This window comes from Felis catus, chromosome D4, assembly GCF_018350175.1.
Source record: "Felis catus isolate Fca126 chromosome D4, F.catus_Fca126_mat1.0, whole genome shotgun sequence".
In the NCBI taxonomy this organism is placed as follows: domain Eukaryota; kingdom Metazoa; phylum Chordata; class Mammalia; order Carnivora; family Felidae; genus Felis; species Felis catus.
In genome coordinates, this window is record NC_058380.1 from 40,807,759 (window position 1) to 40,835,741 (window position 27,983).

At 38.0% G+C, this 27,983-nt stretch overlaps 1 protein-coding gene across 12 annotated transcripts in view; it reads left to right on the plus strand.

Annotated features, from left to right (window-relative positions):
• Positions 1–27,983, plus strand: part of CCDC171 (coiled-coil domain containing 171) — a 310,942-nt gene that overhangs the window by 65,205 nt on the left and 217,754 nt on the right. For 11 of the 12 annotated variants that reach the window (XM_019815993.3, XM_045043841.1, XM_011288346.3 and 8 more), the window contains 2 exons: positions 4,198–4,358; positions 18,707–18,845. The exons of the other annotated variant lie outside the window; for it this stretch is intronic. In XM_019815993.3, coding sequence (XP_019671552.2) covers positions 4,198–4,358; positions 18,707–18,845 — 300 coding nt within the window. The remainder of the gene's footprint in view (positions 1–4,197; positions 4,359–18,706; positions 18,846–27,983) is intronic. 12 annotated transcript variants of the gene reach the window in all.

Consider the following 27,983-nt stretch of genomic DNA (forward strand, 5'->3'; position numbering starts at 1 on the left):
TGCCTGTTCGAGGGAGGTTTTGTCTTGTCTGTGGGGCTTCTGTGCTGCAGTGGCAAGCGGGGGGGGGGGGGGGGGGGGGTTTGTGACAGAGACCTTATGGCCGGCAAAGTCCAAAATATTTACCCTCTGGCCTATTACAGAAAGATTTACTGATCAGAGTATTCTTTTTATCAACAACCGTGGGTTGAATTTCTTTTTTGAAAACACTGAAAAAATAAGCACCTCCATTTATCGTGTGTATATCTTGTGCACATTACTTATCACTGTATTAAGAGCTGAAGGTGGGGCACCTGGGTGGCTCAGTCAGTTGAGGGTACAACTTTGGGTCAGGTCATGATCTCATGGTTCTGTGAATTTGAGCCTGGCGTCAGATTCCCTGCTGTCAGTGCAGAGCTTTGGATCCTCTTTCCCCCTCTCTCTCTCTGCCTCTCCCCCATTTGTTCCCCCCCCCCATAAATAAACATTAAAAAAAAAAAAAGAGCCCAAGGGATAAAGGTGAAAGAACTCCTTTTGAAACTTACATTTCATTACCAGAAATACTGTATATTTGTATCTATACCTCTACATCTATACAGATACATAGATAAATGTGTGGATAGAAATATCAAATACTAAAATACTACGGGGCATAATAAAGATTAAATGTGAGAGGGGAATTAATTGAAGGCATCCTTAAGGAAGGTGTCCTTTAGGTTTTAGAATGAGAAGGAATTTCTAAGAGAAGTGAAGGCATTCCAATTGGGGGTTGGCAAACTACTGTGCATGGACCAAGTCTGGCCCATAGCTTGTTGTATATAAATCAAGTCTCACATAAAGTTCCAGAAATCTAAATTCCTTAATTTAATGTTTCTAAAGTGGACTCCACACCCAGTGTGGGGCTTGAACTCATGACCCTGAGATCAAGAGTTGTATGCTCTACCGACTGAGCCAGGTGCCCCTAAGTTCCTTAATTTAATTTGGATTTTTTTTTTTAAGACATACACTTTCCCTTATATTAAATTTTAATTAATAAAACTTGCCAAGTTTTACCTTATTGCTTAAACATGTCTTAATATAGGGCGTAACTAAGCTCATAAGAAATTTATAATAAATTATTTTTTTACTTTTATCTTTAATGAAATGCCTCCTTTACCTGCAAAATTCTCAGGCCCATGTATTTGAGTGTTTGTATTTTAGGCAAACTTGTACAAGTTAAGCTTTTCTTTAAAAAAAAAAAAAAAGATTAAATCACCCAAAAATAAGCAATAAGGCTAAAGTTTTAAGTTATGAAAGAAGTACAATTCAGAAATTAAGTTTTTCATTGTAGTTATAATTTATACCTGGATGTATATATAGTTAATAGCTATAAAAATAATTATTACATGTATAGTTTTTACTTATATACATTAATATTTCATATTTAACTTAGGGTTTTGACTGTGAAAAAAAGCCAAAGTTTATATTTGAACCATATACATCTATAAATACCGACAAGTATTTTCAGTGAGGTACATCTAGTAAAATTCAGATTAGTTTAAAAGCAAATGAGACAAATGAGACTACTAAATAGTTGTAATGAATCACCATTTTATCATAAACTGTACTTAAGTTTGTTTAGATGCTATATCATAAAAATGAGAAAGTAGAATCAGAGAGTTGACTCAATTAGTAATTTGAAAACTACTTCTCTTTCAGTTGGATTGATTTATCCTTTGTGATTGAGTGTGCTTATTTTCTGAAAGGAGATAGCAATGCAGATAGAAGAAAATGTTGTCCACATTTATTATTTTACTTGTAAACATTGGATTTAGACAAAATAGCAGAGAAAAATAAAGTTTAGGGGCGCCTGGGTGGCTCAGTCAGTTAAGTCTCCGACTTTGGCTCAGGTCACGATCTTGGGGTTCATGAGTTCCAGCCCCGTGTCGGGTTCCGTGCTGACAGCTCAGAGCCTGGAGCCTGCTTCATTCTGTGTCTCCCTTTCTCTTTGCCCCTCCCCTGCTCATGCTCTGTCTCTCTCAAAAATAAATAAACATAAAAAAAAAAATTGAAAAAAAAAAAAAGAAAAAGAAAGTTTAAAAGACCGAATCTGAAAAATTACCAGGTTGTATCTCCATATCTATTCTATTTCCTTACATTAGTGTAAGAATGTTTCAGTTGTTCCAAAATATTTTTGGATAATTACAAATAATAATTCTGGTGATTATTTTTTGTATGGATTAATTTAAGAACATTTTTATGTTGTCCTAGGCTTCATTTCTTGGTGACTTAATCTTTTTTTTACCTCAGATTGTCTTTTGCCGTCCCCATGAGGCTCGTTCAGAGCTTTTCTCTGATTTCATGGCCCTTTGTGCCTGTTTCTGTGACAGGAGCCACTTACATATTCTCTTGTGGTGTCTCCTCTCCTAAAGACTAGGAGCTCTTCAAGAACTAAGACTGTCTATTTTCATGATCATCATATAATACCTTGAGCACTAGCTCATTGCCTGGCACATATTAAGTGCTTAATAATATTTATTCAAACATTTATTAAACAAATATTATGTATTCATATGTGATATTAAGTATATATTGATATTAGATAAATATCTCATTAGATCTTTGTAGCAACTCTGTAGATAGTCTGTTGATGAGGATGATGATGATGATTTACTGTTTACAGGTGCGGAACCTCAGGTTTTTGGAGGTTTAGTAATATGCCAGAGGTCACCTGAGTTAATTTGTAGAGCTAGAATTTAAACGTGAGCTTTAGGATTCTGAAGCCGATTTTCTATCTCGTATAAAGCGTTTTCTACCACCCCCCTTTTTTTGAACTTAGCGTTCTAATTTTTGTTTTTAACTTAATTTTCTGAAGAAGGTAAAACATAGTTCAGAAATCAAAACAATATTAAATGGATGAGAACTCTTGCTTTCACTCCTGTGTCTCCCTTCAATCTACCCTATTGCCTCTTACTTGTTCTTATTTTTTCCACTTATTTACCCAAAATATAGACTTTATCTGGACTTTGCTTTATTGATATATGTTAACCCTACATAGAGAACCATATAGAGAACTTCCTTTTCAAAAACTCTTTTTTTTTGAGAGAGAGAGAGAGAGAGAGTGTGCAAGTGAACGAGGGGCAGAGAGAGAGAGAAGTGGGGCTCCCCCGAAGCAGGGCTCGAGCTCACCTGATGCGGGGCTCGAACTCATGAACTGGGAGATCATGACCTGAGCCGAAGTCAGATGCTTAACTGAGCCACCCAGGTGCCCCTCAGAAGTTGTTTTGTAACTTTTTTTTTTTTTTTTTTTTTTACCAATGCAAATTCTTCTTTTATGGGAATATACTGCTTTGTTCCTCTGTTCTGCTGTCATTGTTTACATGGAATCCAGTTTTTAAAGTGTTTTATTATATAAAGTTTCAAGTATATGCAGAAGTAGAGAGAATGGAACAATGAACTTCCTGTGTAGCCATCACTTCAAGATTTACCTCAGGCCAATCATGTTTTTTATTTATTGCCCCTGTCTACTCCTATCCCTATATCACTTTGAGGCAAATCCTAGATATCCCACATTTACAAATATTTTAGTCAAATAGTATTATTCGGTGGGGCGCCTGGGTGGCGCAGTCGGTTAAGCGTCCGACTTCAACCAGGTCACCATCTCGCGGTCCGTGAGTTCGAGCCCCGCGTCAGGCTCTGGGCTGATGGCTCAGAGCCTGGAGCCTGTTTCGGATTCTGTGTCTCCCTGTCTCTCTGCCCCTCCCCCGTTCATGCTCTCTCTGTCCCAAAAATAAATAAACGTTGAAAAAATAGTATTATTCGGTAATAAAAGTTTTACTTGTCAACAGTAAGAAACCTCTAGGAATAAAACTTTATTGAGATTCTAACGATGTTAATGTAATGGTGTTTCTCTTAAGAGGGGAAGAATTCTTTGCTTTTGTTTTCAAAAACCACTCATTTTATTATGTTTCACACAAAGTTTTGAACGTGGATTTGTAGGTCGAAATTAGGCACTTTGATTAGGCATTTCCCTAGCACGGTTAACTCTTCTTCCACTCTTCCTTCCATTAAACATGTTCAGAAAGGGAATACACTGTCTTTTGTTTATTTTCCTTTTTAAACCAAAGCAGAAAGGAAGAAGCTTAGGTAAATGATGATCTGCTACTGATAAATTACGCTGTTCAATTTGACTGACGCTAGCGTTTCCTTCCTTGCTTTAACTACTTCTCTGACATCTGGTAGTTACGGATTCGAGACCTTGAAGGAGCTTTGCAGGTCGAGAAGGCCAGCCAGGCAGAAGCTGTTGCTGACTTGGAAATGATCAAGAATGAATTCAAAGAAGTTGAAAGTGCATATGAGCGAGAAAAGCATAACGCACAAGAGAGCTTTGCAAAATTAAATTTGTAAGTCTTTCACTGTAAAATTCTTTAAATTAATGTAAAGGGTTTATGAAACCTACATAAGTATGAATGTGTAGTATTTTAGATGTAGTTCTCATTGATGTCAGTGCTAGTTTGCGGATAAAAGATTTCATAAAACAGATCTATACTTCTCTACTTTTTTGGATTTTGAAGTATCATGGCTATTCCAAGTGGTCTCAGAAATGCAATTTTTACCCTAGAAAGTAAATATGTTAATGTATTTTGTATTTACTGATGTAATACAGTATCTTTAAAGACCTTGATTTCTAGGCCACCTGAAAAGGGCTATGTGGAGATGGATAACGTTTGAGATTTTCTCAAACTACGGGCATAATAGCAGTAGGACTAATACCACTCTTAGTGGCTCGCGTGCATTGTGGCTCACTTGGCGTCTAGCGTTGCATGATTTCATTTAATTTATATAACACCCCATGAGGTAGCTTCTCTTTTTATCCCTGTTTTACAGATGTGGAAATTGAGGCTTAATGAGGATGGGGACACACAGCTAGTAAGTGGCAGAGTCAGGATCTTTTTGATTCCTACTGATTTTAACCTTTATCAGTTCAAAAGCCTTTCATCTGGAATGTTCTGTAGGATGCTTTAAAAGTTCATAATTCTTTAATATGTTTCCAAAAAAAAGTTGATAGTAGATTTTTTAAAATATAATTTATTGACAGATTGGTTTCCATACAACACCCAGTGCGCATCCCAACAAGTGCCCTCCTCAATGCCCATCACCGACTTTCCCCTTGATAGTAGATGTTTTATTTATTTATTTTTTAAATTTTTTTTTTCCAACGTTAATTTATTTTTGGGACAGAGAGAGACAGAGCATGAACGGGGGAGGGGCAGAGAGAGAAGGAGACACAGAATCGGAAACAGGCTCCAGGCTCTGAGCCATCAGCCCAGAGCCTGACGCGGGGCTCGAACTCCCGGACCGCGAGATCGTGACCTGGCTGAAGTCGGACGCTTAACCGACTGCGCCACCCAGGCGCCCCGATAGTAGATGTTTTAAAGCATTTCTCCCCAGAGGGTGAAATACATACCACCATTGGTACATGACATGATAATAGGTTGGTATATTAAAGTTGTGTATTTATTTTTAATGTTAGTTTGTATATGACAAATAGATCATGATTTTCCACTTACAGCAATGACATGAAGATTCCTCTTAAAATACTTCATTTGACATAAAAATGAGTTAGAGAAAAGCGTTATTAAATAGTAGTAATTATTACAGGTATAGCAAAATCATAAAGATGGCACTTGAAAGACTGACTTAAAAAAACTGATGTTGAAAAAATTTAAAATTCTTTACCTGAGATTACTGTTATTGGTAATGTTTATAATATATTTTTTTAAAACATTTATTTATTTTTGAGACAGAGAGAGACAGAGCACGAGCGGGGGAGGGTCAGAGAGAGAGGGAGACACAGAATCTGAAACAGGCTCCAGGCTCTGAGCTGTCAGCACAGAGCCTGACGTGGGGCTCGAACTCACAGACCGTGAGATCATGACCTGAGCTGAAGTCGGCTGCTTAACCGACTGAGCCACCCAGGTGCCCCAATGCTTATCATATTTTAAACCAGTAATTCTGAACTGAAAGTTTTTGCTTCCTCTGGGATGACTTAGATGACCTTCTGTGAATGTTACTCTAAGGACTTATCCTCCTGTATTTCCTTTGAACCATTGCTTGAATCTGCACATTTATATATAAATATGTTTGAAGGGCCTTTATATAGAATATAGTGCAGACTTTTTAACTGTTGCTTTGAGATAATAATTAGAATCTGCAAGTGAAAGAAGCCAGACTGTACTCCCAACAAGTAAAGCTTTCACCAGTGAAATAATAGGCTCCTTTGGGGAACTAGTGAGTTTTCTGTCCTGGGAGGTTCAAAACAGAAGGTAGAAGATTCTTTGTCATGGATATTGAAGAAGAGAATCCTGCAAAAGTTGGACTAGTGGAATTTTAAAAGACCTGCTAACAACGAAGCTCCAATATTTTGTTTTAAAGTAAACTCGGGGCGCCTGGGTGGCTCAGTCAGTTGAGCATCTGACTTCAGCTCAGGTCATGATCTCACGGTCTGTGAGTTCGAGCCCCGTGTCGGGCTCTGTGCTGACAGCTCAGAGCCAGGAGCTTGCTTCAGATTCTGTGTCTCCCTCTCTCTCTACCCCTCCCCATGCTCATGCTCCGTCTCTCTCTCTGTCAAAAATAAATAAACATTAAAAAAAATGTTTTAAAGTAAACTCTGCCGACAATGTGGAGCTCACACTCAGGACCCTAAATCAAGAGTTGCATGGTCCACCAACTAACTGAGCCAGCCAGGTGCCCCAAGCTCCAGGATGTTAATCTATGTGCTTTTCTAATCATACCCCAAGCCAATTTTTTTCTTTAGGTTTGTTCTGCTATTATTTGTGTTTTGGTGCTTGAAAAATTTTACTCAAATTTTGTATTCCAACAAGCATCAACTAACAATTCTAAATATTAGTTACATATTCCAACTAAGCACCAGCTAACAATCCAAAATACTTTAACACAGTGTCCCTTATCCATTCTTCGTCTCTATATAACTGTGCTATAATAATAAACAGTGAATATTAAATAGTAATTAAAGCCCACTACTCATTTCTGTGACTCCGTTCCTGTGACTTCTCTTCTCCATCGCATCTTCCTTTTCTTTGTATGTAACATGACAGCCTCTTCCGTTCCAATGATCTGTGGTACTACAGGGAATGAATGATATGGCATGAGGAATGATTGGTTAAGCTATTTCATTTTCTATTTGTACTTCTGACTTGTCTTCAGAATCTTTTTTTTTTTTTTTAAATTTAATGTTTATTTTTTAGAGAGAGAGAAAGACAGAGTGCAAACAGGGGAGGGGCAGAGAGAGAGAGGGAGACACAGAATCCAAGGCAGGCTCAAGGCTCCAAACTGTCAGCACGGAGCCCTACGCGGGGCTCGAACTCACCAACCGCGAGAACATGACCTGAACCGAAGTTGGTCGCTAAACCGACTGAGCCACCCAGGCACCCCCAGAATCTAATTTAAAAAATACTTTAAAATGTTTTAAAGTTATGAACTCTCACATATTGATTTTTCAAAGTAACTCTAAGTTTGGGATCATGTATTTCAAAAGGAAACTTGGTAGATTTTAGGTCTTTAAGGTAAATGATACCTTAAAAAATTTTTTTAATGTTTATTTATTTATTTATTTATTTATTTATTAAAAAAATTTTTTTTTCAACGTTTATTTATTTTTGGGACAGAGAGAGACAGAGCATGAACAGGGGAGGGGCAGAGAGAGAGGGAGACACAGAATTGGAAACAGGCTCCAGGCTCTGAGCCATCAGCCCAGAGCCTGACGTGGGGCTCGAACTCCCGGACCGCGAGATCGTGACCTGGCTGAAGTCGGACACTTAACCGACTGTGCCACCCAGGCGCCCCAATGTTTATTTATTTTTGAGAGAGAGAGAGAGAGAGAGAGAGAGAGAGAGAGAGAGAGACAGAACGTGAACAGGGGAGGGGCAGAGAGAGAGAGGGAGGCACAGAATCTGGGGCTGGAACCCACGAGAGATCATGACCTGAGCCAAAGTTGGACACTTAACTGACTGAGCCGCTTAGGCACCCTGGTAAATGATACCTTTAATTTACAACTTTGAGACCAGGGAGTTTGGGGTAGGACATTGTTTTACCTGTTGGATAGAACTGATACAACAACTGGTGATAAAGATTTTGTAGAGAAAATGCTGCCTGAACTTTGCCTAAGGTTCTTAAGCTTCTTTTTTTTTCCCGGGTAGGTCTAGGTCAGGAGAAAAATCTTGTGTGTGTATTTTGGATTTATGATTTTGGTCAACCATTTCATAACTGTGAACATTCCTGCATGAAATTATTTTAGGTGGAATATATATGTGTTTATATATATTTTGCATACATATTGTAAAGATCTCAATGGAGAATTTGATACCAATAACAGGCTACTTTAAAAAATATATATATTATATATAGAATTTTAGATAGAATAGATCCCTCTTCTGTATTTCTATAATCACATTTTCTTAGTTATCATTTTTTTTTTGCATCTATAAGTTGTAGTATGAAACTAAAGCTTTTAAATAATCTTTTCATTTTAGAGTTTTTTTTATGCCAGGTCTTTATTAGCTGTGGTAACTGATTGCCTAGAATTGGTAGGGGGAAGAAATTAAATAAAAAATTTTTAAAGTTTATTTATTTTTGGGAGAGAGAGGGAGGGGCAGAGAGAGAGGGAGATGGAGGGTCTGAAGTAGGCCCCCCGACACGGGGCTGAAACTCATGAACTCTGAGATCATGACTTGAGCTGAAGTTGGATGCTTAACTGACTGAGCCACCCAGGCACCCCTAAAATTAAATTAAAATTAAAACAACACTGTTCAGGAAGAAATGGACAGGTTCCTAGAAATATATAAACTACCAAAACTGAAACAGGAAGAAGTAGACAATTTGAACACACCTGTAACCAGTAAAGAAATTGAATTAGTAATCAAAAATCTCCCAAAAAACAAGAGGCCAGGGACGGATGGCTTTCCAGGAGAAGTCTACCAAACATTTAAAAAAGAATTAACACCTATTCTTTTGAAGTTGTTCCAAAAAATAGAAATGGAAGGAAAACTTACAAATTCATTCTACGAGGCCAGCATTACCTTGATTCCAAAACCAAAGACCCCACTAAAAAGGGGAACTATAGACCAATTTCCCTGATGAACATAGATGCAAAAATTCTCAACAAGATACTAGCCAACCGGATTCAACAATATATTAAAAGAATTGTTCACTAAAATCAAGTAGGATTTATACCTGGGATACAGGGCTGGTTCAATATCCACAAATCAGTCAATGTGATGCATCACATTAATAAAAGAAAGGACAAGAAGCACATGACCGTCTCAATAGATGCAGAGAAAGCCTTTGACAAAATACAGCATCCTTTCTTGATAAAAACCCTCAAGAAAGTAGGTATAGAAGGATCATACCTTGAGATCATAAAAGCCATATATGAAAGACCCTCTGCTAATATCATCCTCAATGGGAAAAAACTGAGCTTTCCCCCTTAGGTCAGGAACACGACAGGGATGTCCACTCTTGCCACTGTTATTCAACATAGCACTGCAAATCCTAGTCTCAGCAATCAGACAACAAAAAGAAATTAAAGGCATCCCAATTGGCCAAGAGGAGGTCAGACTTTCACTCTTTGCAGATGAGATGATACTCTATATGGAAAACCCAAAAGATTCCACCAAAAAAATGCTAGAACTGATCCATGAATTCAGCAAAGTTGCAGGACATGAAATCAATGCACAAAAACTGGTTGCATTTCTATACACTACTAATGAAGCAGCAGAAAGAGAAATCAAGGAATCGATCCCATTTACAATTGCACCAAAAATCATAAAATACCTAGGAATAAAGCTAACCAAAGAGGTGAAAAATCTATACACTGAAAACTATAAAAAGCTTATTAAAGAAATTGAAGACAACACAAAAAAATGGAAAAATATCCCATGCTCATGGACGGGAAGAACAAATCTTGTCAAAATGTTGATACTACCCAAAGCAATCTACATATTCAATGCAATCCCTATCAAAATAACACAAATATTCTTCATAGAGCTAGAATAAACAATCATAAAATTTGTATGGAACTAGAAAGACCCCAAAGAACCAAAGCAATCCTGAAAAAGAAATCCATAGCTGGAGGCATCACAATTCTGGACTTCAAGATGTATTACAAAGCTGTCATCTGGGGCGCCTGGGTGGCTCAGTCGGTTGAGTGTCCGACTTCGGTCCGTGAGTTTGAGCCCCGCATCGGGCTCTGTGCTGACAGCTCAGAGCCTGGAACCTGTTTCAGATTCTGTGTCTCCCTCTCTCTCTGACCCTCCCCTGTTCATGCTCTGTCTCTCTCTGTCTCAAAAATAAATAAACGTTAAAAATTAAAAAAAAAAAAGCTGTCATCATCAAGACAGTATGGTACTGGAACAAAAACAGACACATAGATCAATGGAACAGAATAAGAGAACCCAGAAATGGACCCACAAACATATGGCCAACTAATCTTTGACGAAGCAGGAAAGAGTATCCGATGGAAAAAAGACAGTGTCTTCAGCAAATGGTGCTGGGAAAACTGGACAGTGACATGCAGAAGAATGAACCTGGACCACTTTCTTACACCATACACAAAAATACACTCAAAATGGATGAAAGACCTAAACGTAAGACAGGAAGCCATCAAAAGCCTCGAGGAGAAAGCAGGCAAAAACCTCTTTGACCTCAGCCACAGAAACTTCTTACTCAACATGTCCCTGGAGGCAAGGGAAACAAAAACAAAAATGAACTATTGGGATCTCATGAAGATAAAAAGCTTCTGCACAGCGAAGGAAGCAATCAGCAAAACTAAAAGGCAGTTGACAGAATGGGAGAAGATATTTGCAAATGACATACCAAATAAAGGGTTAGTATCCAAAATCTATAGAGAGCTTATCAAACTGAGCACCCCAAAAACAATCCAGTGAAGAAATGGGCAAAAGAAATGAATAGACATTTTTCCAAAGAAGACATCCAGATGGCTAACAGACACGTGAAAAAATGTTCCACATCACTCATCATCAGGGAAATACAAATCAAAACCACAATGAGATACCACCTCATACCAGTCAGAATGGCTAAAATTAACAACTCAGACAACAACAGATGTTGGCAAGGATGCGGAGAAAGAGGAACCCTTTTGTACTGCTGGCCGTAATGCAAACTGCTGCAGCCACTCTGAAAAACAGTGTGGAGGTTCCTCAAAAGTTAAAAATAGAACTACCCTACGACCCAGCAATTGCACTACTAGGTGTTTATCCAAAGGATACAGGAGTGCTGTTTCGAAAGGGCACATGCACCCCAATGTTTATAGCAGCACTATTGACAATAGCCAAAGTAAGGAAAGAGCCCAAATGTCCATTGACAGATGAATGGATAAAGAAGATGTGGTATATACATACAGTGGACTATTACTTGGAAGTCAAAAAGAGTGAAATCTTGCCTTTTGCAACAATGTGGATGGGACGAGAGTGTATTATGCTAAGCAAAATTAGTCAGAGAAAGACAAATATATGACTTTACTCATAAGTGGAATTTAAGATATAAAACGGATGAACATAGGAAAGTGACGCAAAAATATATAAAAACAGGGAGGGGGGCAAAACATAAGAGACTCTTAAATATAGATAACAGGCTGAGAGTTGCTGGAGGGGTTTTGGGTGGAGGGATGGGCTAAATGGGCAAGGCGCATTAAGCAAGACACTTGCTGGGATGAGCATTGGATGTTATTTGTAGGGGATGAATCACTGGGTTCTACTCCTGAAATCATTATTGCACCATATGCTAACTAACCTTGGATGAAAATTAAAAAAAAATTAATTAATTACCAAAAAACACTGTTCAAAGATATGATATTAGATGGACTGAATCTCAGTTTATCTATTTCATTACACTCAATATTTAGGAACTTCCTTATTTTTCTAAATATAACATCCAAAAGCATAAAAATAACAAAAGTATTAAAATTTATTAGCAGAATTATTACTTACATGGTGGATAAAAGACCAAAGATAGTTATTTGTTAAAACAGTCTGTGGTGAAGTTCTTAGCTCAGCTCTTTTATTTTTATTTGTATTTTTTTAGATTTTTAAAAAATGTTTATTTTGAGAGAGAGTGTGTGAGCAGGGAATGGCAGAGAGAGAGGGAGAGAGAGAATCTCCTCCAGGCTCTGTGCTGTCAGCACAGAGGCCGGGATGGGGCTTGATGTCACAAACTGTGAGATTACAACCTGAGCCGAAATCAAGAGTCAGAAGCCTAACTGACTGCCACCCCAGCACCACTTAGCTGAGCTCTTTAAAAAAATAATAGCCTGGGAATCTAGTAGGAAAGAAAGCATCTTAACTATAGGTTTCCTTCCTCTCCCTTCTCTTTCTTGCCTAAATCCTCCACCTGCCAAGTCCTAGTCCTTCTTCGGAATTCAAAGAGATGGGGCTCCCTTCATTATACCCCCGCCCAACTCATTGCCCTTGGTGGGGCTTTACAAGAAGCCCAGGAACCGATGATTTCTTGGGTTGTGCATTACATTGCTGACAGTGAGGAGTGTCCCCCATTTCAGTGGACCTAGTTTGAACATGAACTCAGCCCCAAATGACTGAGGCATTTAATTTTATATTTGCTGAGTAATCATAACTTTTAACTGAAACTGTGATTTTGTCAAAATCTTGTATGTAGTCTGAAAAGTAAAATAGTACTTCAAGGTCAGCAGTTTCATACCCCTTGCTCTCTACTACCAGTTTCCACTCCTTTGAAGCAACTGTTTTTAATTCTTCAATAAAAATTTTTTTAATGTTTTTATTTATTTTTGAGAGAGAGAGAGAGAGAGACAGTGTGCAAGCAGTGGAGGGGCAGAGAGAGAAGGAGACACAGAATCTGAAGCAGGCTCGAGGCTCTGAGCTGTCAGCACAGAGCCCAACACGGGGCTCGAACTCACAAGCTGTGAGATCATGACCTGAGCCGAAGTCAGATGCTTAACTGACTGAGCCACCCAGGTGCCCCATACTGCTTTTAATTCTTATTGCTGTTTCTTCTGATATAACCTCATATTTCTGAATAACATGCATATCCTGCCGTGTTTTCAATTTCCACCTTTACAGATGGTCTGTTGGCTCCCACTTACTTATCTCCATTGTACCCCTTCTCCCACACAGCACACTTATTCCTTCCCTCCTCTCATCCTTTCTGTGAGGTTATATTTTGGCATATTTTTTTTCCTGTAACTTTTTTTTTTTGGTAACTCATCTTTATTTCTCTTCATAGGACAATTTATGATATTCTTTGTTGTTTATTGTCTTTCCTCTTACATGGATGGGAACTTTGTTTTGTTCATTGCTATCTCCCAATGCCTAGAATAGTGCCTGGCACTTAAGAGCTGCTAAGTAAAGATTTGCTCAATTATCAAATGAAGGAATAGTTAGTAATTGCCTCATTTTAAATTGGATTAGTTTATATGCACCAATTACTGAATTACTCTTAAATTACTCTCTAACAGGACTGAAAATCTCTCATTATGTTCCTACACCTCAGCAATTCTATTGTTTTAAGTTTCTTGTAGGAGACATCCATTCTGGACTCTTCTCTCCACCTTCTCCATTCTGAACAAATTATTTTTTAGGCTCCCTGTCACTGTCATCCCTTTCACCAGAATAGATCCCATACTAGGTCACAAATCAAGCCTCAGCAAGTACAAAAAGATTGAAATCATACCATTGCATATTTTCCAACCACAACTCTATGAAACTTGAAGTCAATCACAAGAAAAACTCTGGAAAGACCACAAATACATTCATCCTACTAAAGGATGAATGGATCAACCAGGAAATTAAAGAAGAAATAAGAAAATACATGGACACAAATGAAAATGAAAACACAGTGGTCCAAAACCTTTGGGATGCAGCAAAAGTGGTCCTAAGACAGAAGTGTGTAGCAAGACAGGTCTGCCTCAAGAAGCCAGAAAAATCTCAAACAAGCTAACCTTACACCTAAATGGGCTGGAGAAAGAACAACAAATGAAGCCTACGGCCAGCAGATGAAGGCAAATAATGACGATAGGGCAGAAATAAATGATATAGAAATGAAAAAAAAAAACCCAGTAGAACAGATCAATGAAACCAGGAGCTGGTTCTTTCAAAAAATTAAGAAAATTGATAAACCTGAGCTAAACTTATCAAAAAGAAAAGATAAAGGACCCAAACAAATAGAATCACAAATGAGAAAAAAGAAATCAACAATCAATATGACAGAAATACAATTACAAGAGAATGTTATGAAAAATTATATGCCAACAAATTGGACAATTTTGAAGAAATGAATAAATGTCTAGAAACATATAAACTACCAAGAGTGAAACAGGAAGAAATAGAAAAATTGAACAGACTGATAACCAGCAAAGAAATTGAATCGGTAATCAAAAATCTTCTAGCAAACAAAAGTCCAGGGCCTGATGGCTCCACAGGGGAATTCTGTCAAACATTTATGTATTTATTTATTTATTTTAAAATTTTATTTATTTATTTGGAGAGATTGAGGGAGAGAGAGGGCAGAGGAGGGGCAGAGAGAGAGAGAGAATCCCAAGCAGGCTCCTCACTGTCAGTGTGGAGCCTGACATGGGGCTCGAACTCATGAACCGTGAGATCATGACCTGAGCCAAAGTCAGGAGCTGGTTGCTCAGTTGTCTGAGCCAAACTCAATTGCCTGTCTACCAAACTTTATTTATTTACTTAAGTTTATTTATTTTGAGAGAGGGAGCGAAACAGAGAGAGAGCGAATGTGCGTGCACAAGTCGGGGAGGGGCAGAGAGAGAGGGAGAGACAGAATCCCAAGGAGGCTGTGCACTAACAGCGCAGAGCCTGATGCGGTGCTCAAACTCACACTGCAAGATCATGACCTGAGCCGAGATCAAGAGTTGGACGCTTAACCGACTGCGCCACCCAGGCGCCCCTCTACCAAACATTCAAAGAAGACTTAATACCTATTCTTCTCAAACTATTCCAAAGAATAGAAATGGAAGGAAAACTTCCAAACTTATTCTATGAGGTCAGCATTACTCTGATTCCAAAACCAGACAAAGACTCCACTAAAAAAGAGAACTACAGGCCAATATCAGCGATGAATATGGGCATAAAAATTCTCAACAAAATACTCACAAATTGAATCCAACAGTACGTTAAAAAAATCATTTGCCACGATCAAGTGGGATTTATACCTGGGCTGCAGGGGTGGTTCAATATTTGCAAATCAATTAACATGATACACCACATTAATGAAAGAGAGGATAAGAACCATAAGAACCTCTGAATAGATGCAGAAAAAGCATTTGACAAAGTATAACATCCATTCTTGATAAAAACCCTCAACAAAGTAGGTTTTTAAAAAATGTTTTTAATGTTTATTTATTTTTGAGGTGGGGGGTGCAGTGAGAGAGGGAGACACAGAATCTGAAGCGGGCTCCAGGCTCTGAGCTGTCAGCATGACCTGAGCCGTCAGCATGACCTGAGCCGAAGTCAGATGCTTAACTGATTGAGCCACCCAGGTGCCCCAACCGTCAAAAAGTAGGTTTTGAGGGAATATACCTCAATGTAATAGAAGCCATATATAGCATACCCACAACTAATATCATTCTCAGTGGGGAAACAGCTGAGAGCTTTTCCTCCATGGTTAAGGACAAGATAGGGAGGGGGCACCTGGGTGGCTCAGTCAGCTAAGCGTCTGACTTTGGCTCAGGTCATGATCTCACGGTTTATGAGTTCAAGCCCCATGTCTGGCTCTGTGCTGATAGCTCACAGCCTGAAGCCTGCTTCAGATTCTTTGTCTCTCTCTCTCTCTCTCTTTCTGCCCCTCCCCCACCCATGTTCACTCTTTCTCTCTGTCTCTGGCTCTCTCTCAAAAATAAATAAAACACTAAAAAATAAAAAAAAATAATACAAAAAACACAAGGTAGTGAGGTCCACTTTCACCAGTTTTTTAACATAGTACTGGAAGTCCTAGCCTAAGCAATCAGACAACCAAAAAGAAATAAAAGTCATCCAAATTGGCAAGGAAAAAGTTAAACTTTCACTATTTTCAGATGACATGATACTCTATGTAGAAAACCCAAGGACTCCGCCAAAAAATTGCTAGAACTGATGCACAAATTCAGTAAAGTTGCAGGATATAATATCAACAACATACAGAAATCTGTTGCATTTCTATACTCCAATAATGAAACAGCAGAAAGAGAAATAAAGAAATTGATCCCATTTACAATCTCACCAAAAATCGTAAGATACTTAGGATTAAACCTAACTGAAGAGGTAAAAGATCTGTACTCTGAAAACTATAAAATACTGATGAAGGAAATTGAAGATGACACAAAAAAATGGAAAAACATTTCATGCTTGTGGATGGGAAGAACAAATATTGTTAAAATGTCTATACTACCCAAAACAATCTACACATTTAATGCAATCCCTATCAAAATACCACTAGCATTTTTCACAGAGCTAGAATAAACAATCCTAAAATTTGTATGTAACTATGAAAGACTCTGAATAGCCAAAGCAGTCTTGAAAAAGAAAAGCAAAGCTGGAAGCATCAATTTCAGACTTATATTACAAAGCTATAGCAATCAAGACAGTATGGTACCAGCACAAAAACAAACACATAGATCAACGGAACAGAATAGAAAATCCAGAAATGGAACCACAACTATATGGTCAACCAATCTTCGACAAAGCGGGAAAGAATATCCAATGAAAAAAAGACAGTCTCTTCAACAAATGGTGTTGGGTAAAGTGGACAGCAACTTGCAAAAGAATGAAACTGGACCACTTTCTTATACCATACACAAAAATAAATTAAAAATGGATGAAAGACCTAAATGTGAGACAGGAAATCATCAACATCCTAGGGGAGAGCACAGGCTTCTTTGACATCATCTGTAATAACTTCTTACTAGATAGGTCTTCTGAGGCAAGGGAAACAAAAGCAAAAATAAACTATTGGGACTTCACCAAGGTAAACATGTTGTACAAAGTGACGGAAACAATCAACAAAACCAAAAGACAACCTTTGTAATGGGAGAAGATATTTGTAAATGACTTCTCTGATAAAGGGCTAGTATCAAAATCCATAAAGAACATATCAAACTCAACACCCAACAAACAAATAATCCCAAATGGGCAGAAGATATGAATGGACATTTTTCCAAAGAAAACATCCAAATGACTAACTGACACATGAAAAGATGCTCAACATCACTCATTATCAGGGAAATACAAATCAAAACCATGATGAGATACCACCTCACACCTGTCAGAATGGCTAAAATTAGCAAGATAAGAAGCAATAGGTGTTGCCAAGGATGCAGAGAAAGGGGAACCCTCTTGCACTGTTGCTGGGAATGCAAATTGATGCAGCCACTCTGGAAAACAGTATGGAGGATACTCAGAAAGTTAAAAGTAGAATTACCCTATGATCCAGCAATTTCACTACTAGGTATTTACTCAAAGTATACAAAAATCCTGATTCGAAGGGGTTCCAGCACTGCAGTTTTTACAGCAGCACTATCAACAATAGCCAAATTATGGAAAGAGCCCAAATGTCCATTGACTGATGAATGGATAAAGAAGAGGTGCTGTATATGTGTGTGTATTTACACACACAAACACATACATAGTGGGATATTACTCAGCCATCAAAAATAATGAAATCTTGCCATTTGCAATGATGTGGATGGAGCTAGAGACTATTATGCTAAGTGAAATAAGTCAGAGAAAAACAAATACCATATGATTTCACTCATATGTGGGATTTAAGAAACAAAACAGATGAACATAAAAAAAGAGAAGAGGGGGAAAAAAAGAGAGAGGCAAACCAAGAAACAGACTTGTAACTATAGAGAACAAACTGAAGGCTGCTGGAGGGAGGTGGGTGGAAGAAGGGCTAAATGGGTGATGGGTATTAAGGAGGCCACTTGTGCTGAGCACCGGCTGTTGTTTGTAAGTGATGAATCACTATATCCTACAGACTGTATCCTACTGACTAACGAACGAATAGGCCTACACCTACACCTGAAACTAATATTGCACTGTATGTTAACTAACGAGAATTTAAATACAAACTTGAAAAAGAAAGAAAAGCAAAGAATTCTATGTGTTTCAATCGTGAATATGAATGTGTTTTGAGGATTCTTTCTTTTGGATTTTCTACGCCATCACACTAAGTTCCACTTGCAAGGACATTCACGAATAAAGCATTTGTTCCATTTCCAGTGTTGTATTTTAATCTGAAAATTGTTTGATAGAACTGTTTTCTGTTTTGAGGCAGTTTCTGAGCTAACTGAACTGTGGTGTGTGGGTTTTGTTCATCAAAGATAATGATGAGACCAAATCAACGCTAACCAAATCGATTTTGCTTATAACCTTGGGCATAGTAAAATACCTGCTAACAAAAGGGCAAGGTATTATTCCTTTAAAGTCTTTCATTTAAGGATATGCAATCCTTACCTTTTGGGATGAGCACTGGGTGTTGTATGGAAACCAATTTGACAATAAATTTCATATATTTAAAAAAAAAAGAATATGCAATCCTTTCTGTTCGGAAAAATGAGAGGTGGCCTTTAAAAGCCTTTGGCACAAACACATGATAGATAACACATCTGCCAGTCATGTTAAAGCTATGTAATAGGACTTGATAAAACCATATTTGAAAAATCTGCTCTGACACTTTAACTTTTCAGATTAGAAAGAGAGTATTTCTCCAAAAACAAGAAACTAAATGAAGAGATCGAGGAACAGAAGAAAGCAATTATAGACCTTTCAAAGAGACTCCAGTATAATGAAAAAAGTTACAGTGAATTACAGGAAGAACTTGTAATGGTAAGGATAAAAAAGAAAACCCTATGGCAATTACTTTATTGGGTCAAATCTGATGTTTAACAGGTTTTTTCCCCTCACTACATGCCATGAGATAATAGTATGAAAGTAATTTTAGTGACATTGATATAAAATTTTGAAACCAGAGATGCTGATTACAACAAAGATATATGTAAGAATCATCTCTTCTTTAGAAAAATTGGGAAAACTAGTCAAATTAGTGAAAACTGAATTGTAGAATATTTTAGAATTTATTCAGGGGTTTACCTTTTTCTTGCCTTTTTTTTTTTTTTTCGGTGCATAGAACAATGATACCAAGATGAGAGGGGGTCAGGGTTTATAATCAATAAATCTAATGATTTCAAAGACTCCCTTTTGTAGTCATTTTGTACCTGATCATTTTGTTTCCATTCCCCAATAATCAAGCTTTCACACCATCACCACATTTGTCTTCCTAAGATATTGATCTGATCTTGTCACCCTCACTTTATTAAAAAACCATCAATGTCTGCTTGTTGTTTTCAGAATGAAGTTCAGCTTCTTGTCATACAATCTAAGGCCCTGGCTTTGTGACTCCGTGTTAACTCTTTCAGCTTCTTCTCTTTCCATTAGCCCTCTTATCTTGCTTCAGCCACATTAGCGTGCTCTTGGCTTCCTAAACACATTGTATATTTTTCTATCTTCCTGCTTTTTAAGGCTGTTCATTTTTTGGACCCACATTGACTGAACTGCTCCTTTTTTTTTCTCTTTAGTAAACTCCTATGTATCCTGTAATGCCCTATTTTTTTTTCCTTTAGTAAACTCCTATGTAACCTGTAATGCCCTATTTTTTTCCCTTTAGTAAACTCCTATGTATCCTGTAATGCCCTGTTCTGACATCTTGCAATCTGTGATGCCTTCCGTGATTCCATCTTTCCCCACTCTCCCATCCTACTAGTCAGAATTTTTCCTTTTCCCAACTTTGTGTTTCCTTAGTACTTAGTTTAGCATCTTTACCACAGTTTAGCATAACACTCACCCAAATCTGGTACGTGTGTCTCTCCCATGAGATTATGAATGCATTGAGGTTAACAATTCATTTTACATACCAAGATTCCACCATAGTGTGTCCTTCCATAAACATTTATTGGATGCATTTATTTGGCTGATGCAGCACACTACTATTCTGCATTTGCTGGGAATCCCAAGGGCATAAAATCTAGAGTGATACCTTATTTCTTCTTTGTCTTGTCCCCACATGTATACCTTCTGCAGATACTGGCTACTTCACTTTAAACTCTTAGTGATATCCGTTATTGAAGAAAATGAATGGTTTTTTTTTTCCCCGTGTCAAAAAAGATGGAGACTCTGGGTTATATTAAGAAGTAGTGGCCTAATCAGTGCTGCTCAGATAGAAAGGTAGTGTTGGGATAAAAGTTATACTCTGTCACTTTCAAATTATTTAATGTTTTGTACAGTCTTCATTCAACCCAAGATATTCAATGTGTTCTGATTCAGGGACTGATATTATTTTTTTGCTGTTTGGTTAAATTAGTAGTTTGAGTATTTTGGATGTGGATTTTAGATAAGTTTAGAGCTCTCTGTGTAGCATACTTTACTGTCTGTTCACTCTTATGTGCTACCCTAAATTTCATGGGCTATCCTACCTCTTAGCTCCTGGTTCAGGAGGTGAATCAGTGGTGGAGAAAAACATGTGAGAGCCATCGAGCTGAGTCATGGATTTGGGCTTCTTGCTTAGGGACCCTGTTTTCAGTAGTTTGGAAAGTTAGCCAGTTATGACTAAGAATGTAACAGGGAAGATAGTCACAAACATAAGTTGCATGAATTTTCCTAATTTAGCCTTCTAGCACTCCAGTGACAAGGTGCAAAATAAAAGCAGCCTGGGTTTTTCACCATAGAGGATACTAGTGCTTTGTGATTAAAAAGTTTTACTTGGGGGGTGCCTGGGTGGCTCAGTCGGTTAAGCGCCAACTTCGGCTTAGGTTGTGATCTCATGGCTCGTGAGTTTGAGCCCCACATCGGGCTCTGTGCTGACAGCTCAGAGCCTGGAGCTTGTTTCAGATTGTGTCTCCCTCTCTCTTGCTCTTTGACCCTTCCTTTGCTTTGTTTCTGTCTCTGTCTCTTTCTCTCAAAAATAAATAAACATAAAAGAATGAAAAAATATTAAAATAATTTTTTTACTTGGTGCCAACAAGTTTTTATTTTTCAGCTTTGCAGTGTGGCACATGATCTGAAGTAAGGTATGTTGCAGCCTTGTTTGGGTCTACTTGCTTGTTTGGGTCTCATCCTGTAAAGCACTATTGTTCTGATCATAGCGTGAAAGATTGCAGGCTGATTGTTTCTTCAAAGCTTAATGGATTACTAAATGTTGTTGCTCTGTGAATAATAGTCCTTGCTGCAGAGCTTATGGGATGTTCAGAAAACTTATTCAGGTTGTACCTAAGTGATCTCCAGTTTATATGGTTCAACCTGACTATTCGTACTTTCCTCTCTTTTCTCATTTCTCTTAAATCCATAGCTTTGTGTCATATTTTTCTTCCATCTTTCTGTTTCTTTTGCTCCTCTTTTTGCTTTTCTTTACTTCCTCGTAATGAGCTTTCTGACTTGTTCTGTTTTCTGATTAGAACTATTGTTCTCGGGGCGCCTGGGTGGCTCAGTGGATTAAGTGTCCCACTTTGGCTCAGGTCATAATCTCGCGATCAGTGAGTTCGAGCCCCGCGGCAGGCTCTGTGCTAACAGCTCAGAGCCTGGAGCCTGTTTCAGATTCTGTCTCTCCCTCTCTCTCTGACCCTCCCCCGTTCATGCTCTGTCTCTACCTGCCTCAAAAGTAAATAAACATTAAAAAAAAATTTTTTTTTAAAAGAAAAAAAAAAGAACTATTGTTCTCTATCTCTTTACCTGGCCATAATATGAAATTCAAAAATTATTTAATGAAAAAAAAGTTTTTTAAATCAGTCTGCTTTTATTATTTATTTTTTAAATTAAGTTAATTAATTTATTTGTAATTTAACTTTATTTTTTATTTTTTAAAATTTACATCCAAGTTAGTTAGCACATAGTGCAACAATGATTTCAGCAGTAGATTCCTTAAATGCCCCTTACCCATTTAGCCCATCCCCCCTCCCACAACCCCTCCAGCAACCCTCAGTTTGTTCTCCATATTTATGAGTCTCTTCTATTTTGTCCCCCTCCCTGTTTTTATATTATTTTTGTTTCCCTTCCCTTATGTTCATCTGTTTTGTCTCTTAAAGTCCACAGATGAGTGAAGTCATATTATTTTTGTCTTTCTCTGACTAATTTCACTTAGCATAATACCCACCAGTTCCATCCACCTAGTTGCAAATGGCAAGATTTCATTCTTTTTGATTGCCGAGTAATACTCCATTGTACATATATGCTGCATCTTCTTTATCCATTCATCCATTGATGGACATTTGGACTCTTTCCATACTTTGGACATTGTTGATAGTGCTGCTATAAACATGGGGGGGCATGTGTCCCTTTGAAACAGCACACCTGTATCCCTTGGATAAATGCCTAGTAGTGCAATTGCTCGGTCATAGGGTAATTCTATTTTTGGTTTTTTAAGGAACCTCCATACTGTTTTCCAGAGTGGCTGCACCAGCTTGCATTCCCACCGACAATGCAAAAGAGATCCTCTTTCTCTGCATCCTCACCAACATCTGTTGTTGCCTGAGTTGTTAATGTTAGCCATTCTGACAGGTGTCAGGTGGTATCTCGTTGTGGTTTTGATTTGTATTTCCCTGATGGTGAGTGATGTTGAGCATATTTTCACGTGTCGGTTGGCCATCTGGATGTCTTCTTTGGAGAAGTGTCTACTCATGTCTTTTGCCCATTTCTTCACTGGATTATTTGTTTTTTGGCTGTTGAGTTTGATAAGTTCTTTGTAGATTTTGGATACTAACCCTTTATCTGATATGTCATTTGCAAATACCTTCTCCCATTCTGTCGGTTGCCTTTTAGTTTTGCTGATTGTTTCCTTTGCTGTGCAGAAGCTTTTTATTTTGATGAGGTCCCAATAGTTCATTTTTGCTTTTGTTTCCCTTGCCTCTGGGGATGTGTTGAGTAAGAAATTGCTGCGACCAAGATCAAAGAGGTTTTTGCCTGCTTTCTCCTCGAGAATTTTGATGGCTTCCTGTCTTACATTGAGGTCTTTCATCCATTTTGTGTATGGTGTAAGAAAGTGGTTCAGGTTCATTCTTCTGCATGTCGCTATCCAGTTTTCCCAGCACCACTTGCTGTTGAGACTGTCTTTATTCCATTGGATATTCTTTCCTGCTTTGTCAAAGATTAGTTGGCCGTATGTTTGTGGGTCCATTTCTGGGGTCTCTATTCTGTTCCATTGATCTGAGTGTCTCTTCTTGTGCCAGTACCATACTGTCTTGATGATTACAATTTTGTAGTATAGCTTGAAGTCCGAGATTGTGATGCCTCCTGCTTTGGTTTTCTTTTTCAAGATTGCTTTGGCTATTTGGGGTCTTTTCTGGTTCCATACAAATTTTAGGATTATTTGTTCTAGCTCTGTGAAGAATGCTGGTGTTACTTTGATAGGGATCACATTGAATATGTAGATTGCTTTGTGTAGTATCTACATTTTAGCAATATTTTTTCTTCCTATCCAGGAGCATGGAATCTTTTTCCATTTCTTTGTGTCTTCTTCAATTTCTTTCATAAGCTTTCTATAGTTTTCAGTGTATAGATTTTTCACCTTTTGGTTATATTTATTCCTAGGTATTTTATGGGTTTTGGTGCAACTGTAAATGGGATCGATTCCTTGATTTCTCTTTCTGTCGCTTCATTGTTGGTGTATAGGAATGCAACCGATTTCTGTGCATTGATTTTATATCCTGCAACTGTGCTGAATTCATGAATCAGTCCTAGCAGTTTTTTGGTGGAATTTTTAGGGTGTTCCATATAGAGTGTCATGTTGTCTGTGAAGAGTGAAAGTTTGACCTCCTCCTGGCTGATTTGGATGCCTTTTATTAGTTTGTGTTGTCTGATTGCAGAGGCTAAGACTTCCAATACTATGTTGAATAACTGGAGAGAGTGGACATCCCTGTCTTGTTCCTGACCTCAGGGGAAAGCTCTCAGTTTTTCCCCATTGAGGATGATATTAGTGTTGGGTCACTCGTATATGGCTTTTACCATCTCAAGGTATGATCCTTCTATCCCTACTTTCTTGAGGGTTTTTATCAAGAAAGGATGCTGTATTTTGTCAAAGGCTTTCTCTGTGTCTATTGAGAGGATCATATGGTTCTTGTCCTTTCTTTTATTGATGTGATGAATCACGTTAATTGTTTGTGGATATTGAACCAGCCCTGCATCCCAGGTATAAATCCCACTTGGTCGTGGTGAATAATTTTTTTGATGTATTGTTGGATCCAGTCGGCTAATATCTTGTTGAGGATTTTTGCATCCATGCTCATCAGGGAAATTGGTCTATAGTTCTCCTTTTTAGTGGGGTCTCTGTCTGGTTTTGGAATCGAGGTAATGCTGGCTTCATAGAGTTTGGAAGTTTTCCTTCCATTTCTATTTTTTGGAACAGTTTCAATTTAATAGGTGTTAACTCTTCCTTGAATGTTTGGTAGAATTCCCCTGGAAAGGCATCTGGCCCTAGACTCTTGTGTTTTGGCAGATTTTTTATTACTAATTCCATTTCCTTACTGGTTATGGGTCTGTTCAAATTTTCTATTTCTTCCTGTTTCAGTCTTGGTAGTGTATATGTTTCTAGGAATTTGTCCATTTCTTCCAGATTGCCCATTTTATTGGCATATAACTGCTCATAATATTCTCTTATTATTGTTTTTATTTCTGTTGTGTTGGTTGTGATTTCTCCTCTTTCATTCTTGATTTTACTTATTTGGGTCCTTTCCTTTTTCTTCTTGATCAAACTGGCTAGTGGTTTATCAATTTTGTTAATTCTTTCAAAGAACCAGCTTCTGGTTTCATTGATCTATTCTACTGTTTTTTTTTTTTTTTTTTGGTTTCAATAGCATTAATTTCTGCTCTAATCTTTATTATTTCCTGTCTTCTGCTGGTTTTGGGTTTTATTTGCTGTTCTTTTTCAAGCTTTTCAAGTTGTAAGGTTAGGTTGTGTATCTGAGACCTTTCTTCCTTCTTTAGGAAGGCCTGGATATATACTTTCCTCTTGTGACCGCTTTTGCTGTACCCCACATGTTTTGGGTTGTGGTGCTGTCATTTTCATTGACTTCCATATACTTTTAAATTTCTTTTTTAACTGCTTGGTTAGCCCATTCATACTTTAGTAGGATGTTCTTCAGTCTTCAAGTATATGTTACCTTTCCAAATTTTTTCTTGTGGTTGATTTCGAGTTTCATAGCATTGTGGTCTGAAAATATGCACGGTATGATCTCAATCTTTTTGTACTTACCTAGGGCTGATTTGTGTCCCAGTATATGATCTATTCTGGAGAACGTTCCATGTGCACTGGAGAAGAATGTATATTCCACTGCTTTAAGATGAAATGTTCTGAATATATCTGTTAAGTCCATCTGGTCCAATGTGTCATTCAAAGCCATTGTTTCCTTGTTGATTTTTTGATTAGATGATCTGTCAATTGCTGTGAGTGGGGTGTTCAAGTCTCCTACTATTATGGTATTACTATTGATGAGTTTCTTTATGTTTGTGATTAATTGATTATCTCCCACATTTGGCGCATAAATGTTTACAATTGTTAGGTCTTCTTGGTCTATAGACCCCTTGATTATGATATAATGCCCTTCTGCATCTCTTGATACAGTCTTTATTTTAAAGTCTGGATTGTCTGCTATAAGTATGGCTACTCTGGCTTTCTTTTGTTGACCATTAGCATGATAGATGGTTCTCCATCCCCTTATTTTCAATTTGTAGGTGTCTTTAGGTCTAAAGTGGATCTCTTGTAAACAGCATATAGATGGATCTTGTTTTCTTATCCATTGTGTTACCCTATGTCTTTTGATTGGATCATTGAGTCCATTGATGTTTAGAGTGAGTACTGAAAGATATGAATTTATTGCCATTATGATGCTTGTAGAGTTGGAGTTTCTGGTGGTGTTCTCTGGTCCTTTCTAATTTTTTGTTGCTTTTGGTATTTATTTATTTATATATATATATTTTCATCTTTTCTCCCCTCAGGGAGTCCCCCTTAAAATTTCTTGCAGGGCTGGTTTAGTGGTCACAAACTCCTTTAATTTTTGTTTGTCTGGGAAACTTTTTATCTCTCTTTCTATTTTGAATGACAGCCTTGCTGGATGAAGAATTCTTGGCTGCATATTTTTCTGATTCAGCACACTGAATATATCTTGCCACTCCTTTCTGGTCTGCCAAGTTTCTGTGGATAGGTCTGCTGCAAACCTGATCTGTCTTCCCTTGTAGGTTAGGGATGTTTTTCCCTTGCTGCTTTCATGATTCTCTCCTTGCCTGAGTATTTTGTGAATTTGACTATGATATGCCTTGTTGATGGTCGGTTTTTGTGGACTCTAATGGGAGTCCTCTGTGCTTCCTGGATTTTGATGTCTGTGTCTTTCCCCAGGTTAGGAAAGTTTTCTACTATGATTTGCTCACATAACCCTTCTACCCCTATTTCTCTCTCTTCCTCCTCTGGGACCCCTATGATTGTGATGCTCTTCCTTTTTAATGAGTCACTGATTTCTCTAATTCTTAAATCGTGCTCTTTTGCCTTAATCTCCCTCTTTTTTTCTGCTTCGTTATTCTAAGTTTGTCCTCTATATCGCTGATTCTCTGTTCTGCCTCATCCGTCCTTGCTGCCACTGCATCCATCCGTGATTGCAGCTCAGTTATAGCATTTTTAATTTCATTCTGGCTATTTTTAAATTCTTTTATCTCTGCAGAAAGGGATTCTAATATGTTTTCGACTCCAGCTAGTATTCTTATATCGTGATTCTAAATTCTGGTTCAGACATCTTGCTTGTGTCCATGTTGGTTAAATCCCTGGCTGTCGTTTCTTCATGCTCTTTCTTTTGGGGTGAATTCCTTTTGGGGCTTCTTACTCCCCAAGTTCAGCTCTTTGTGTCACATACCTGCTGAATTCTGTGGTTCAGGTTGTGCAGATTGTTGTGTTAATCTTCCAATCGGTTTTCTAGGTGTGTAGGATGGTTTAGTGTTGGTCTGGCTGTATTTCATGGACGTGAGACACACAAAAAGCTTCCATGATGTTCCGCCATCTTGGCTCCTTCCCCCAAATTTAATTTTATTTTTAAATTGACATCCAAGTTAGTTAGCATATGGTGCAACAATGATTTCAGGAGTAGATTCCTTAATGCCCCTTACCCATTTAGCCCATCCCCCCCTCCCACCCCCCCTCCAGTAGCCCTCTGTTTGTTCTCCATATTTAAGAGTCTCTTATGTTTCCCCCCTCTCCCTGTTTTTATATTATTTTTGCTTCCCTTCCTTGTGTTCATCTGTTCTGTGTCTTAAAGTCCTCATATGAGTGAAGTCGTATGATTTTTGTCTTTCTCTGACTAATTTCACTTAACATAGTACCCTCTAGTTCCATACACGTAGTTGCAAATGGCAAGATTTCATTCTTTTTGATTGCCGAATAATACTCCATTGTATATATAAACCACATCTTCTTTATCCATTCATCCATCAGTGGACATTTAGGCTCTTTCCAGACTTTGGCTATTGTTGGTAGTGCTGCTATAAACATTGGGGTGCCTGTGTCCCTTCAAAACAGCATACCTGTATCCCTTGGATAAATACCTAGTAGTGCAATTGCTCGGTCATAAGGTAGTTCTATTTTTAATTTTTTGAGGAACCTCCATACTGTTTTCCAGAGTGGCTGCACCAGTTTGCATTCCCACCGACAATGCAAAAGAGATCCTCTTTCTCCACAACATCTGTTGTTGCCTGAGTTGTTAATGTTAGCCATTCTGACAGGTGTGAGGTGGTATCTCATTGCGTTTTTGACTTGTATTTCCTTGCTGATGAGTAATGTGGAGCATTTTTTCATGTGTCTGTTAGCCATCTGGATGTCTTCTTTGGAGAAGTGTCTACTCATGTCTTTTGCCCATTTCTTCACTGGATTATTTGTTTTTTGGCTGTTGAGTTTGATAAGTTCTTTATAGATTTTGGATGCTAACCCTTTATCTGATATGT